A 13298-nucleotide genomic window follows, 5' to 3' on the forward strand; every position below is an offset into this window, starting at 1 on the left:
GGAGAAAGAGGTCAGAGAACAGGGTAGGGCAGTGTGAGCAGAACCAGCGGTGTCGTTTGACTTAGCAATCGAGGATCGGATGTCGTCGACCTTCTTTTCAAAATGGTTGACGAAGTCATCTGCAGAGAGGGGGGAGGGGAGGGGGATTCAGGAGGGAGGAGAAGGTGGCAAAGAGCTTCCTAGGGTTAGAGGCAGATGCTTGGAATTTAGAGTGGTAGAAAGTGGCTTTAGCAGCAGCGACAGAAGAGGAAAATGTAGAGAGGAGGGAGTGAAAGGATGCCAGGTCCGCAGGGAGGCGAGTTTTCCTCCATTTCCGCTCGGCTGCCCGGAGCCCTGTTCTGTGAGCTCGCAATGAGTCGTCGTGCCACGGAGCGGGAGGGGAGGACCGAGCCGGCCTGGAGGATAGGGGACATAGAGAGTCAAAGGATGCAGAAAGGGAGGAGAGGAGGGTTGAGGAGGCAGAATCAGGAGATAGGTTGGAGAAGGTTTGAGCAGAGGGAAGAGATGATAGGATGGAAGAGGAGAGAGTAGCGGGGGAGAGAGTGCGAAGGTTGGGACGGCGCGATACCATCCGAGTAGGGGCAGTGTGGGAAGTGTTGGATGAGAGCGAGAGGGAAAAGGATACAAGGTAGTGGTCGGAGACTTGGAGGAGTTGCAATGAGGTTAGTGGAAGAACAGCATCTAGTAAAGATGAGGTCGAGCGTATTGCCTGCCTTGTGAGTAGGGGGGAAGGTGAGAGGGAGAGGTCAAAAGAGGAGAGGAGTGGAAAGAAGGAGGCAGAGAGGAATGAGTCAAAGGTAGACGTGGGGAGGTTAAAGTCGCCCAGAACTGTGAGAGGTGAGCCGTCCTCAGGAAAGGAGCTTATCAAGGCATCAAGCTCATTGATGAACTCTCCGAGGAACCTGGAGGGCGATAAATGATAAGGATGTTAAGCTTGAAAGGGCTGGTAACTGTGACAGCATGGAATTCAAAGGAGGCGATAGACAGATGGGTAAGGGGAGAAAGAGAGAATGACCACTTGGGAGAGATGAGGATCCCGGTGCCACCACCCCGCTGACCAGAAGCTCTCGGGTGTGCGAGAACACGTGGGCGGACGAAGAGAGAGCAGTAGGAGTAGCAGTGTTATCTGTGGTGATCCATGTTTCCGTCAGTGCCAAGAAGTCGAGGGACTGGAGGGAGGCATAGGCTGAGATGAACTCTGCCTTGTTGGCCGCAGATCGGCAGTTCCAGAGGCTACCGGAGACCTGGAACTCCACGTGGGTCGTGCGCGCTGGGACCACCAGATTAGGGTGGACGGCCCGCGGTGTGGAGCGTTTGTATGGTCTGTGCAGAGAGGAGAGAACAGGGATAGACAGACACATAGTTGACAGGCTACAGAAGAGGCTACGCTAATGCAAAGGAGATTGGAATGACAAGTGGACTACACGTCTCGAATGTTCAGAAAGTTGAGCTTACGTAGCAATAATCTTATTGACTAAAATGATTAAAAATGATACAGTACAGCTGAAGTAGGCTAGGTGGCAGTGGCTGCGTTGTTGACTTTGTAGGCTAGCTGGCAGTGGCTGCGTTGTTGATTACGTTACGTTGCGTTAAAAGAACGACAATAGCTGGCTAGGTAACCTAGAAAAATCGCTCTAGACTACACAATTATCTTTGATACGGAGACGGCTATGTAGCTAGCTATGTAGCTAGCTACGATCAAACAAATCAAACCGTTGTACTGTAATGAAATGAAATTAAAATGTGATACTACCTGTGGAGCGAGGCGGAATGCGACCGGGTTGTTGAGTTCTAATCGGTAGACGTTGGCTAGCTGTTAGCTAGCTAGCAGTGTCTCCTACGTTAAGGACGACAAATAGCTGGCTGCGTTGTTGATTCAGGGGCTAGCTGGCTAGCTAGCTAGCAGTGTTGATTACGTTACGTTGCGTTAAAATAAAGACAATAGCTGGCTAGGTAACCTAGAAAATCGCTCTAGACTACACAATTATCTTTGATACAGAGACGGCTATGTAGCTAGCTATGTAGACGGTGGGCGTTAGCTAGCTGGCTAGCTGCTGGGCAGATACGTTAGGACGACGAAATACGATAATTACGCAATTATCTTTGATACAAAGACGGCTATGTAGCTAGCTAAGAAGAAATTGCTAAGATTAGACAAATCAAACCGTTGTACTATAATGAAATGTAATGAAAAGTTATACTACCTGCAGACCGAAGTGCGGATGCGACTGCCCGCTCCAATGAAATGTAATTTTAGCTTCTTAAATGAGAGAATTATTAAACAAGGCCCGCTCTCCCAATCCTATATAAGCCCCTTGAAGAACTTTCTGTTCCAAGGACGTGCGGACTGGCAGTCCCCACGTTGAAAGGACAAAGACCACCTACAGAACTAATCCAACATCAGCAAGAACCTAACGCAATTGGCATCGAATTTCAATGTGAAGGTGATGACCTAAATAAAGTGACGATTAAATATTGACTGCTATTGAGGTAAAAGATTACTAGGTCTTTAAGAGTTTATTCGGAAGATAACAGCTCTATAAACATTATTTCGTGGTGCCCCGACTTTCTAGTTAATTACATGAACCTGAATAGCTTAATCAGGTGAAATTAATTAGAGAAATTATTTTATAGAATAGCATGTCCTATCACTTAATCTGGCATAGCCAAAGACACGATAATAGCCTCGCTACTGTTTTTCACTGTTGTTTTATTGATTTACTTACCTATTGTTCACCTAATACCCTTTTTGCATCACTATTGGTTAGAGCCTGTAAGTAAGCATTTCACTGTAAGGTCTACCTACACCGGTTGTATTCGGCGCACATGACAAATAAACTTTGATTTACTGTATATATGTAATAAAATACCAATACCCCTGTACCTCACTACCAATATGAAGGCAGACATTATACATCCCCGGTTAACAAATTGCTTGGTACCACAGATTTAGGTGGGTCCATGAAACAAACCTTTCACTAACTAATTCTATGCAAGTTATCTAATGAAACTCCAAATAGTTTTTGGCAGTGGGTGTACCTTGAGCCTGCATTCGGGTCCTGACCAGGGCCAGGGGGTAGCTGGCCAGCTGTCCACAGGTGCTGGAGGTGGTACCGCAGGCTAACAGCACGAACACCCCTGGGTCAGCACTGTCTGTGGCATAGCGCTGCAGCCATGAGTTCTTCAGAGTCTGGATGGAGACAAAAGAGTGGGTGAAAAGAGAGATAGAGAAAATGGTTAGCTGAAGAGAGAAAATGTGTGGTCCTGATTGATAACACCAGAGAGGAGACTGATGTCCTAATATTATTACAAAGCCTCCCAATTTCCGTTAGACAGTAATTGCTGGCTTTTAGCCAATATTACATTTTATTTTATTTTTTTTAATTGCTGACCAAATTGATTCATTGATGGAAATACCAGTCGAGTGTGTCTTCGTTAGGTAAATAAGATGCATGATGACGAACAACTATCACATGCACACAGCACAGGCCTACAAAAGCCTATTTTCAGCTGGATTTCTTCTGCGTCTCCCCAGTTGGTTGCTGCTGTGAAACATGTGCTTTTATTCAGACGCTTCGCTATGAGACTCGAAATAGAGCTCAGGGGCATCCTGTTTCCACTTATCAGCCTTGTGATGTTTCTACAACTTGATTGGAGTCCACCTGTGGTAAATTCAATTGATTGGACATGATTTGGAAAGGCACACAGCTGTCTATATAAGGTCCTACAGTTGACAGTGCAGGACAGAGCAAAAACCAAGAGTTCGAAGGAATTGTCTGTAAAGCTCAGAAACAGGATTGTGTCGAGGCACAGATCTGGGGACGGGTACCAAAACATTTCTGCAGCATTGAAGGTCCCCAAGAACACGGTGGCCTCCATCATTCTTAAATGGAAGAAGTTTGGATCCACCAAGACTCTTCCTAAAGCTGGGCTCCCGAGTGGCACAGCGGTCTAAGACACTGCATCTCAGTGCTAGAGGCGTCACTACAGACCCTTGTTCAATTCCAGGCTGTATCACAACCGACCGTGATTGGGAGTAGCGCACAATTGGCTGCCCGGCCAAACTGAGTAATCGAGGGAGAAAGGCCTTGGTCTGGGAGGTGACCAAGAACTCGACGGTCACTCTGACGGAGCTCTAGAGTTCCTCTGTGGAGATGGGAGAACCATCTCTGCAGCAGTCCACCAATCAGGCCTTTATGGTAGAGTGGCAAGACAGAAGCCACTACTCAGTAAAAGGCACACGACAGCCCGCTTGGAGTTTTCCCATAAGGCACCTAAAAGGCACCTAAAGACCATGATTAACAAGATTCTCTGATCTGATGAAACTAAAATTTAACTCTTTGGCCTGAATGCCAAGCGTCACGTCTGGAGGAAACCTGGCACCATCTCTTCTGTGAAGCATGGTGGTGATGGCAGCATCATACTGTGGGGATGTTTTTCAGCTGCAGGGACTGGGAGACTAGTCAGGATCAAGTGAAAGATGAACGGAGAAAAGTAGAGATCCTCGTTGAAAACCTGCTCCAGTTCTCAGACTGGGGCGGAAGCCCAGAATTGAACATCTCTGGAGAGACCTGAAAAATAGCTGTGCAGCGACGCTCCCCATCCAGAGGATCTGCAGAGAAGAATGGGAGAAAATCCCAAATACAGGTGTGCCAAGCTTGTAGCATCATACCCAAGAAGACTCAAGGCTGTAATCGCTGCCAAAGGTGCTTCGACAAAATACTGAGTAAAGGGTCTGAATACTTATGTTAATGTGATCCGTTTTTTTTCTTTAATTACATTTGAACATAATTCTAAACCTGTTTTCACTGTCATTATAGGGTATTGTGTGTAGATTAATGTGGGAAAAATGTATATAATCCATTTTATAACAAGGCTGTAACGTAACAAAATGTGGAAAAAGTCAAGGGGTCTGAATACTTCCCGAATGCACTGTACATTAAGCTGACACAAACAGTACAAAATATCCGGAAGAAATTCAGGTTATTTCTATCGCTTTCATCTCTCTACTCCGCCTGTCTGCCTCCCTTTTTATCTGTCTTGACTTGAGCTATTGCTAGTGAAGTGCAACATTGCATCATATCAATCAACTGGGTTGGCTGAAGTTGTCACTAGCGAACTTGCGGGTCGATCACATACAGTATATCGCACTTATGCGTGGGGATACTTTGGAGTATGAGCTCAATTGCTGGTGTTAAGGTATTTAAGTACTTTATTTTTAAACCTATTTTTCGCTTTGTCATTTTGGGGTATTGTGTGTAGATGGATTAAATAAAACTCATCAATTTTAGAATAAGGTTATAACGTAACAGAATGTGGAAAAAGGGGAAGGGGTCTGAATACTTTCCGAGTGCACCGTGTATACAGACACTTAGGTGGCCAAATAAAATCACCTGCGGGCCAAATTCGATAAGCAGCAACGATGAGTGAGAAAGTTAGTGGCATAAATATCATACCCTCCCCCAAAATGTTAACCTCCCCTGTTATTGTAATTGTGAGAGGTCTTGGGGGTATGATATCTGTGCTTCCATCTTCCCCACTCATTATTATTCCCAATTATTTAATCATGGAAGCAACCACATTAATGTAGAAGTGTTTAGAAACATATTCTATTCTAATTTACAATAAAAGTGACACCAAAATAACAGTACATTATTTACCATTAATTTCTATTGTGCACAAAATAATCTGAAACACAACCAAAACAAGTGCATCCAACAAGTTTGTCACAAGCTTGAAGTAATCATTGCATGCTAAGCATATGGGACCAAATACTAAACTTTTACCACATTAACACACAAGTCAATTTGTCCCAATACGTTTGGTCCCCTAAAACTGAGGGATTACGCACAAAGAGTGCTGTAATTTCTAAACGGTTCACCCAATATAGATGAAAATACCCTCAAATTAAAGTTGACAGTCTGAACTTCAACCTCATAGTCATCGTATCACTTCAAATCCAACGTGCTGGAGTACAGAACAAAAACAAAATGGTCACTGTCCCAATACTTTGAGCTTACGGTACGTAATGGAAATTTATAAAAATAAACTATCAAAAAGGGGAAAACCAATTCACACAATGAATGCGCAAGAATTGGTGAGAGAGCTAAGTGCATTCTGGAGACCTGAGCGCATTCTGGAGAGCTAAGTGCATTCTGGAGACCTGAGCGCATTCTGGAGAGCTAAGTGCATTCTGGAGACCTGAGCGCATTCTGGAGAGCTAAGTGCATTCTGGAGACCTGAGCGCATTCTGGAGAGCTAAGTGCATTCTGGAGACCTGAGCGCATTCTGGAGAGCTAAGTGCATTCTGGAGACCTGAGCGTCCCTATATCTTCGCCACACATCACCCCCCGTCTTGTCTAAACATTTTAAATTATACTCAAGATATATTATCTTCACACATATTTTAGATGCTTTTTACTGACAGCTCATCATCTGGGCCAATTCACTGACCAGCTCATCAGCTTGTCCAATTCACTGACAGCTCATCATCTGGGCCAATTCACTGACCAGCTCATCATCTGGGCCAATTCACTGACCAGCTCATCATCTGGGCCAATTCACTGACAGCTCATCATCTGGGCCAATTCACTGACAGCTCATCAGCTTGGCCAATTCACTGACAGCTCATCATCTGGGCCAATTCACTGACAGCTCATCATCTTGGCCAATTCACTGACAGCTCATCATCTGGGCCAATTCACTGACAGCTCATCATCTGGGCCAATTCACTGACCAGCTCATCAGCTTGTCCAATTCACTGACAGCTCATCATCTGGGCCAATTCACTGACAGCTCATCATCTGGGCCAATTCACTGACAGCTCATCATCTGGGCCAATTCACTGACAGCTCATCATCTGGGCCAATTCACTGACAGCTCATCATCTGGGCCAATTCACTGACAGCTCATCATCTGGGCCAATTCACTGACAGCTCATCATCTGGGCCAATTCACTGACAGCTCATCATCTGGGCCAATTCACTGACAGCTCATCATCTGGGCCAATTCACTGACAGCTCATCATCTGGGCCAATTCACTGACAGCTCATCATCTGGGCCAATTCACTGACAGCTCATCATCTGGGCCAATTCACTGACAGCTCATCAGCTTGGCCAATTCACTGACCAGCTCATCAGCTTGGCCAATTCACTGACAGCTCATCAGCTTGGCCAATTCACTGACAGCTCATCAGCTTGGCCAATTGCCACACGTTTTGCCCATATTGGCATAAGCCTACACAAGCTTGTGATTTGAAACAATCCACAGCAATTTTTTTTTAAAGAAGCTAATGATTCTTGATTCCTATGTTACTAAGTCATGCTCTCTGGTGAAGTATTTTGAATAGACAGGAGTGATTTTAAAATTGGGCTCATTTATTTAAATTTACTTTAGGGGAAATTGAACACGCCACCTATGAAAGAATTCCTCATATGCCATTTCTCTTCTGTTCTATTGGTTTTCATATCAACTTTCTTTCGTTGTGCAGAAGCATAGTCAGTTACAAATGGGTTGCTAATATGACTGAGATTTTCCTCTGTCACATAAACTTATGGATCCGCTTGCATCAGGAGCTCTGTTCAGAATGTTGTTGTCCCACTTATTGCATTTTGGCAAATGTTTGAAAATAATGTTTAATTGGTGGCTTCTTTACAGGAGTTGCATGTTCTGTTATGATGCATTACCCGTCATTTAAATGTGATTTCTGTCATTTTGTGGTAAACACACTAATGGGTTACATACCCAATGCATATGTCATTCTGAGCACCGTGGTGAACACGCTAATGGGTTACATACCCAATGCATATGTCATTCTGAGCACCGTGGTAAACACGCTAATGGGTTACATACCCAATGCATATGTCATTCTGAGCACCGTGGTGAACACGCTAATGGGTTACATACCCAATGCATATGTCATTCTGAGCACCGTGGTAAACACGCTAATGGGTTACATACCCAATGCATATGTCATTCTGAGCACCGTGGTGAACACGCTAATGGGTTACATACCCAATGCATATGTCATTCTGAGCACCGTGGTGAACACGCTAATGGGTTACATACCCAATGCATATGTCATTCTGAGCACCGTGGTGAACACGCTAATGGGTTACATACCCAATGCATATGTCATTCTGAGCACCGTGGTGAACACGCTAATGGGTTACATACCCAATGCATATGTCATTCTGAGCACTGTGGTGAACACGCTAATGGGTTACATACCCAATGCATATGTCATTCTGAGCACTGTGGTGAACACGCTAATGGGTTACATACCCAATGCATATGTCATTCTGAGCACTGTGGTGAACACGCTAATGGGTTACATACCCAATGCATTATGGGTCAATTTCCCATAACGGACGGTTAATTTAAATCTACACGGTCACGTTGTCCTAAAGTAAACCTTGACACACACACACACACCTCGTAGACAGCCAGGTCGATGCCAGCGTAGGGGATGATGCCTATCAAGTTGGGAATGTAGCCCTTGTAGAAGGCGGCCATGCCCTCCTTCCGGAAGATGTGTTTGGCGCAGTCAGCGATGCCGGAGAACTGTCCCGTCTTCCTCAGGGCTAGGCGGGTCTTCAACACCTCCATGGGGTAGATGCTGCTCTGGGCGATGGCTCCAGCCAGAGATCCTGCCACAAACCTCTCCAGGATGCCCAGTGTCTCCTGGTTACTGCCTATCAAACGTTTGATCTGGACAACACAACTCTGGTTAGTGACAGTCCTCAAGAGTATTTGACTTCAACTGTGAGAGGCCATAGTCAAAACCAACTTGGTAAGTGACAGGAGCTTATAGTAGTATTTCCTCTGAGTATGTTCCTAGACAAAGTCTGAAGGAGACATTTTTTTACCGAAGGACAGTAAACTACAGCGCGGTTAATAGCAAAACGTTCATTGACTCCAACTTGACAGCACTAGAAAGGGTCTCGTCATATTAAAGTAAAAGGTGTTGAACAACAGGGTCACCTGCTCGTAAGCCATGAACTTGATGGCTGACTCAGGGGCGATCTTGATGACGTTCATGCCATTGCCTCGCCATAGTGACCACATACCGCCCTCGCGTATCATGTGGGTGAAGCCGCCGGCGATGCACATGCTGTTGGTACGGGAGGCGTGGACCTGGCAATGAGACCGTGAGACAGATCGTTACATCATTCAATCGCCAGGCGAACAAGTTTTTTTAACAGACTTGAAACAAGGAGGAACCGTAAGCCACTTTTTCTCCTCTCTATAATGTCGATGGAATGTGTCAACACATCGTTCATGTTTTCATGTCATTTCACGGTTATCGTGCTCCGTTTCCATCTATCCGCTGGGAATGAGTGGACACAGATAGCTGGAGCATGGGATGAAACGATAAAGAAGAACAAACTGAGTTATCCCAGTGGGCTTCTGCTGACACGAGTGCTTCTGTTCTGTGCGTCTCAATCATTGCGGGTGCCATCAGTGGAATTGCCCTCACTAGCAGAAAGTGTCCTAAGGACTTATGCAATTGTCTCCCCCGCAACAGGATCTATACATAGGTTATATTAATAGTGTATAAGCTAAAGGTGGGGTGAGGTTTTAAGCTTGTTTTTAATGTGAGCCAAATATCCTGACTGGCTGTTTAAAGTTGAAGTGAACTAAGAATGGCTGCATTAAAAGAGGATCGGGGTTCACTTGCAGTGTGAACACAAAAATAACTGGAGTTTTTGTCCTTTTCATTCTTAACGGAGGTCAGCTTTTTAAAAATTCTCTCCTGGGAGTGCCCTTACCTGCATTAGCACTTTGAGCCGGTCCAGGGGTGCGGTGCAGGTTCGAGACACGGCGCCGGCTGCCCCTCCAGCCACTAAGTGTCGCCACCACATCCCAGTCTTCTTTTCCTCGGCAGTAAACTCATCTGGCACCATCAAACTCTCCCCCACATCGAATATCTACTGACAGACAGGAGCAGGTCAGGGCAGTGGAAGGAGGACCCCACACACACACACACACAAAAAAAGTTGGTGGGTCAATTTTCCTGATTCTAACCTGTGACCAACAGTATTATGACATCATAAGCCAACACATATAGGCATCCCATTGGGATATAATTGAAAGCTTTGTTTTGACAACTGTAGAGGGGGGGGTCCAATAAGGCAGAGGATCATCACAGGTTTACGGTATGTAAACCGGTATTACAAAACAGTTCCTGCAGGGGATCAGCCAGTTGGTGTCCCACGATAATTTAAACAGGAATGTCTCTTGACGTTAACTTTGCGGTCTTAGAAGGGGGTTGGGGGTCACGACAAATCGTGAGAGCAAAAACTGTGTTTCAGCTGCGAGAGACGCTTTTAACCCATTCAAATTCCCTTAAGTTAAAGTCTCACTTAGAGATAGTAGAGATGGTAGTCTCCCAATTTAAACAGGTCCCCCTGTGGCACGCGCAAACGTACCGTGATAGCTGGTCGAACCGATGAGGATATGACATTCACCGGGGGAATCAAATAAAAAGGCATCCTGCTCCAAAACTCAAATTCATGTAAGCAACAGTACTTCTTATGGTCCAGTGTCACTCCAATACAAAAACGGACCTTTATGAACACGACGAGTGTGTGAACTGAATCTCCACTATGATCTACAGGAACGGCTGTCTGCCCTCCTGGCCTAACAGGTTGTGGAAAAGCTTGCTGATTGACGTCAGCGGAAGGTGATTGGTTGATCTGTTCAAGGGGATTAAACAGGATCACAGTGACCCGTTTGGCTCCTTCAGGGAGTATTTCCGGGAACCCTGGTCAGGGCCTAGACGGCTAATATGGCTGGGGCATGGAGACTGTCTGTGGGACCATTAACAATATATGAACACAACTATGGAGACTGTCTGTGGGACCATTAACAATATATGAACACAACTATGGAGACTGTCTGTGGGACCATTAACAATATATGAACACAACTATGGAGACTGTCTGTGGGACCATTAACAATATATGAACACAACTATGGAGACTGTCTGTGGGACCATTAACAATATATGAACACAACTATGGAGACTGTCTGTGGGACCATTAACAATATATGAACACAACTATGGAGACTGTCTGTGGGACCATTAACAATATATGAACACAACTATGGAGACTGTCTGTGGGACCATTAACAATATATGAACACAACTATGGAGACTGTCTGTGGGACCATTAACAATATATAGAACACAACTATGGAGACTGTCTGTGGGACCATTAACAATATATGAACACAACTATGGAGACTGTCTGTGGGACCATTAACAATATATGAACACAACTATGGAGACTGTCTGTGGGACCATTAACAATATATGAACACAACTATGGAGACTGTCTGTGGGACCATTAACAATATATGAACACAACTATGGAGACTGTCTGTGGGACCATTAACAATATATGAACACAACTATGGAGACTGTCTGTGGGACCATTAACAATATATGAACACAACTATGGAGACTGTCTGTGGGACCATTAACAATATATGAACACAACTATGGAGACTGTCTGTGGGACCATTAACAATATATGAACACAACTATGGAGACTGTCTGTGGGGAACACAACTATGGAGATTAACAATATATGAACACAACTATGGAGACTGTCTGTGGGACCATTAACAATATATGAACACAACTATGGAGACTGTCCATTAACAATATATGAACACAACTATGGAGACTGTCTGTGGGACCATTAACAAATATGAACACAACTATGGAGACTGTCACAACTATGAACACAACTATGGAGACTGTCTGTGGGACCATTAACAATATATGAACACAACTATGGAGACTGTCTGTGGGACCATTAACAATATATGAACACAACTATGGAGACTGTCTGTGGGACCATTAACAATATATGAACACAACTATGGAGACTGTCTGTGGGGAACACAACTATGGAGACTGTCTGTGGGACCATTAACAATATATGAACACAACTATGGAGACTGTCTGTGGGACCATTAACAATATATGAACACAACTATGGAGACTGTCTGTGGGACCATTAACAATATATGAACACAACTATGGAGACTGTCTGTGGGACCATTAACAATATATGAACACAACTATGGAGACTGTCTGTGGGACCATTAACAATATATGAACACAACTATGGAGACTGTCTGTGGGACCATTAACAATATATGAACACAACTATGGAGACTGTCTGTGGACCATTAACAATATATGAACACAACTATGGAGACTGTGGGACCATTAACAATATATGAACACAACTATGGAGACTGTCTGTGGGACCATTAACAATATATGAACACAACTATGGAGACTGTCTGTGGGACCATTAACAATATATGAACACAACTATGGAGACTGTCTGTGGGACCATTAACAATATATGAACACAACTATGGAGACTGTCTGTGGGACCATTAACAATATATGAACACAACTATGGAGACTGTCTGTGGGACCATTATATGAACACAACTATGGAGAACACAATGAACACAACTATGGAGACTGTCTGTGGGACCATTAACAATATATGAACACAACTATGGAGACTGTCTGTGGACCATTAACAATATATGACACAACTATGGAGACTGTCTGTGGGACCATTAACAATATATGAACACAACTATGGAGACTGTGGAGACTGTCTGGGACCATTAACAATATATGAACACAACTATGGAGACTGTCTGTGGGACCATTAACAATATATGAACACAACTATGGAGACTGTCTGTGGGACCATTAACAATATATGAACACAACTATGGAGACTGTCTGTGGGACCATTAACAATATATGAACACAACTATGGAGACTGTCTGTGGGACCATTAACAATATATGAACACAACTATGGAGACTGTCTGTGGGACCATTAACAATATATGAACACAACTATGGAGACTGTCTGTGGGACCATTAACAATATATGAACACAACTATGGAGACTGTCTGTGGGACCATAACAATATATGAACACAACTATGGAGACTGTCTGTGGGACCATTAACAATATATGAACACAACTATGGAGACTGTCTGTGGGACCATTAACAATATATGAACACAACTATGGAGACTGTCTGTGGGACCATTAACAATATATGAACACAACTATGGAGACTGTCTGTGGGACCATTAACAATATATGAACACAACTATGGAGACTGTCTGTGGGACCATTAACAATATATGAACACAACTATGGAGACTGTCTGTGGGACCATTAACAATATATGAACACAACTATGGAGACTGTCTGTGGGACCATTAACAATATATGACACAA

At 44.2% G+C, this 13298-nt stretch overlaps 1 protein-coding gene across 1 annotated transcript in view; it reads right to left on the minus strand.

The window, feature by feature from the left end:
• LOC115147099 (calcium-binding mitochondrial carrier protein SCaMC-2-like) overlaps positions 1–13298 on the minus strand; it is a 41729-nt gene that overhangs the window by 9480 nt on the left and 18951 nt on the right. Inside the window, exons 5-8 of the mRNA XM_029689103.2 lie at positions 9772–9930; positions 8984–9136; positions 8435–8710; positions 3040–3190 (exon numbers count right to left, since the gene is read on the minus strand). Of these exons, the coding sequence (XP_029544963.1) occupies positions 3040–3190; positions 8435–8710; positions 8984–9136; positions 9772–9930 (739 nt within the window). The remainder of the gene's footprint in view (positions 1–3039; positions 3191–8434; positions 8711–8983; positions 9137–9771; positions 9931–13298) is intronic.

The sequence above is a fragment of the Oncorhynchus nerka genome, linkage group LG19 (genome assembly GCF_034236695.1).
Source record: "Oncorhynchus nerka isolate Pitt River linkage group LG19, Oner_Uvic_2.0, whole genome shotgun sequence".
Lineage (NCBI taxonomy): Eukaryota > Metazoa > Chordata > Actinopteri > Salmoniformes > Salmonidae > Oncorhynchus > Oncorhynchus nerka.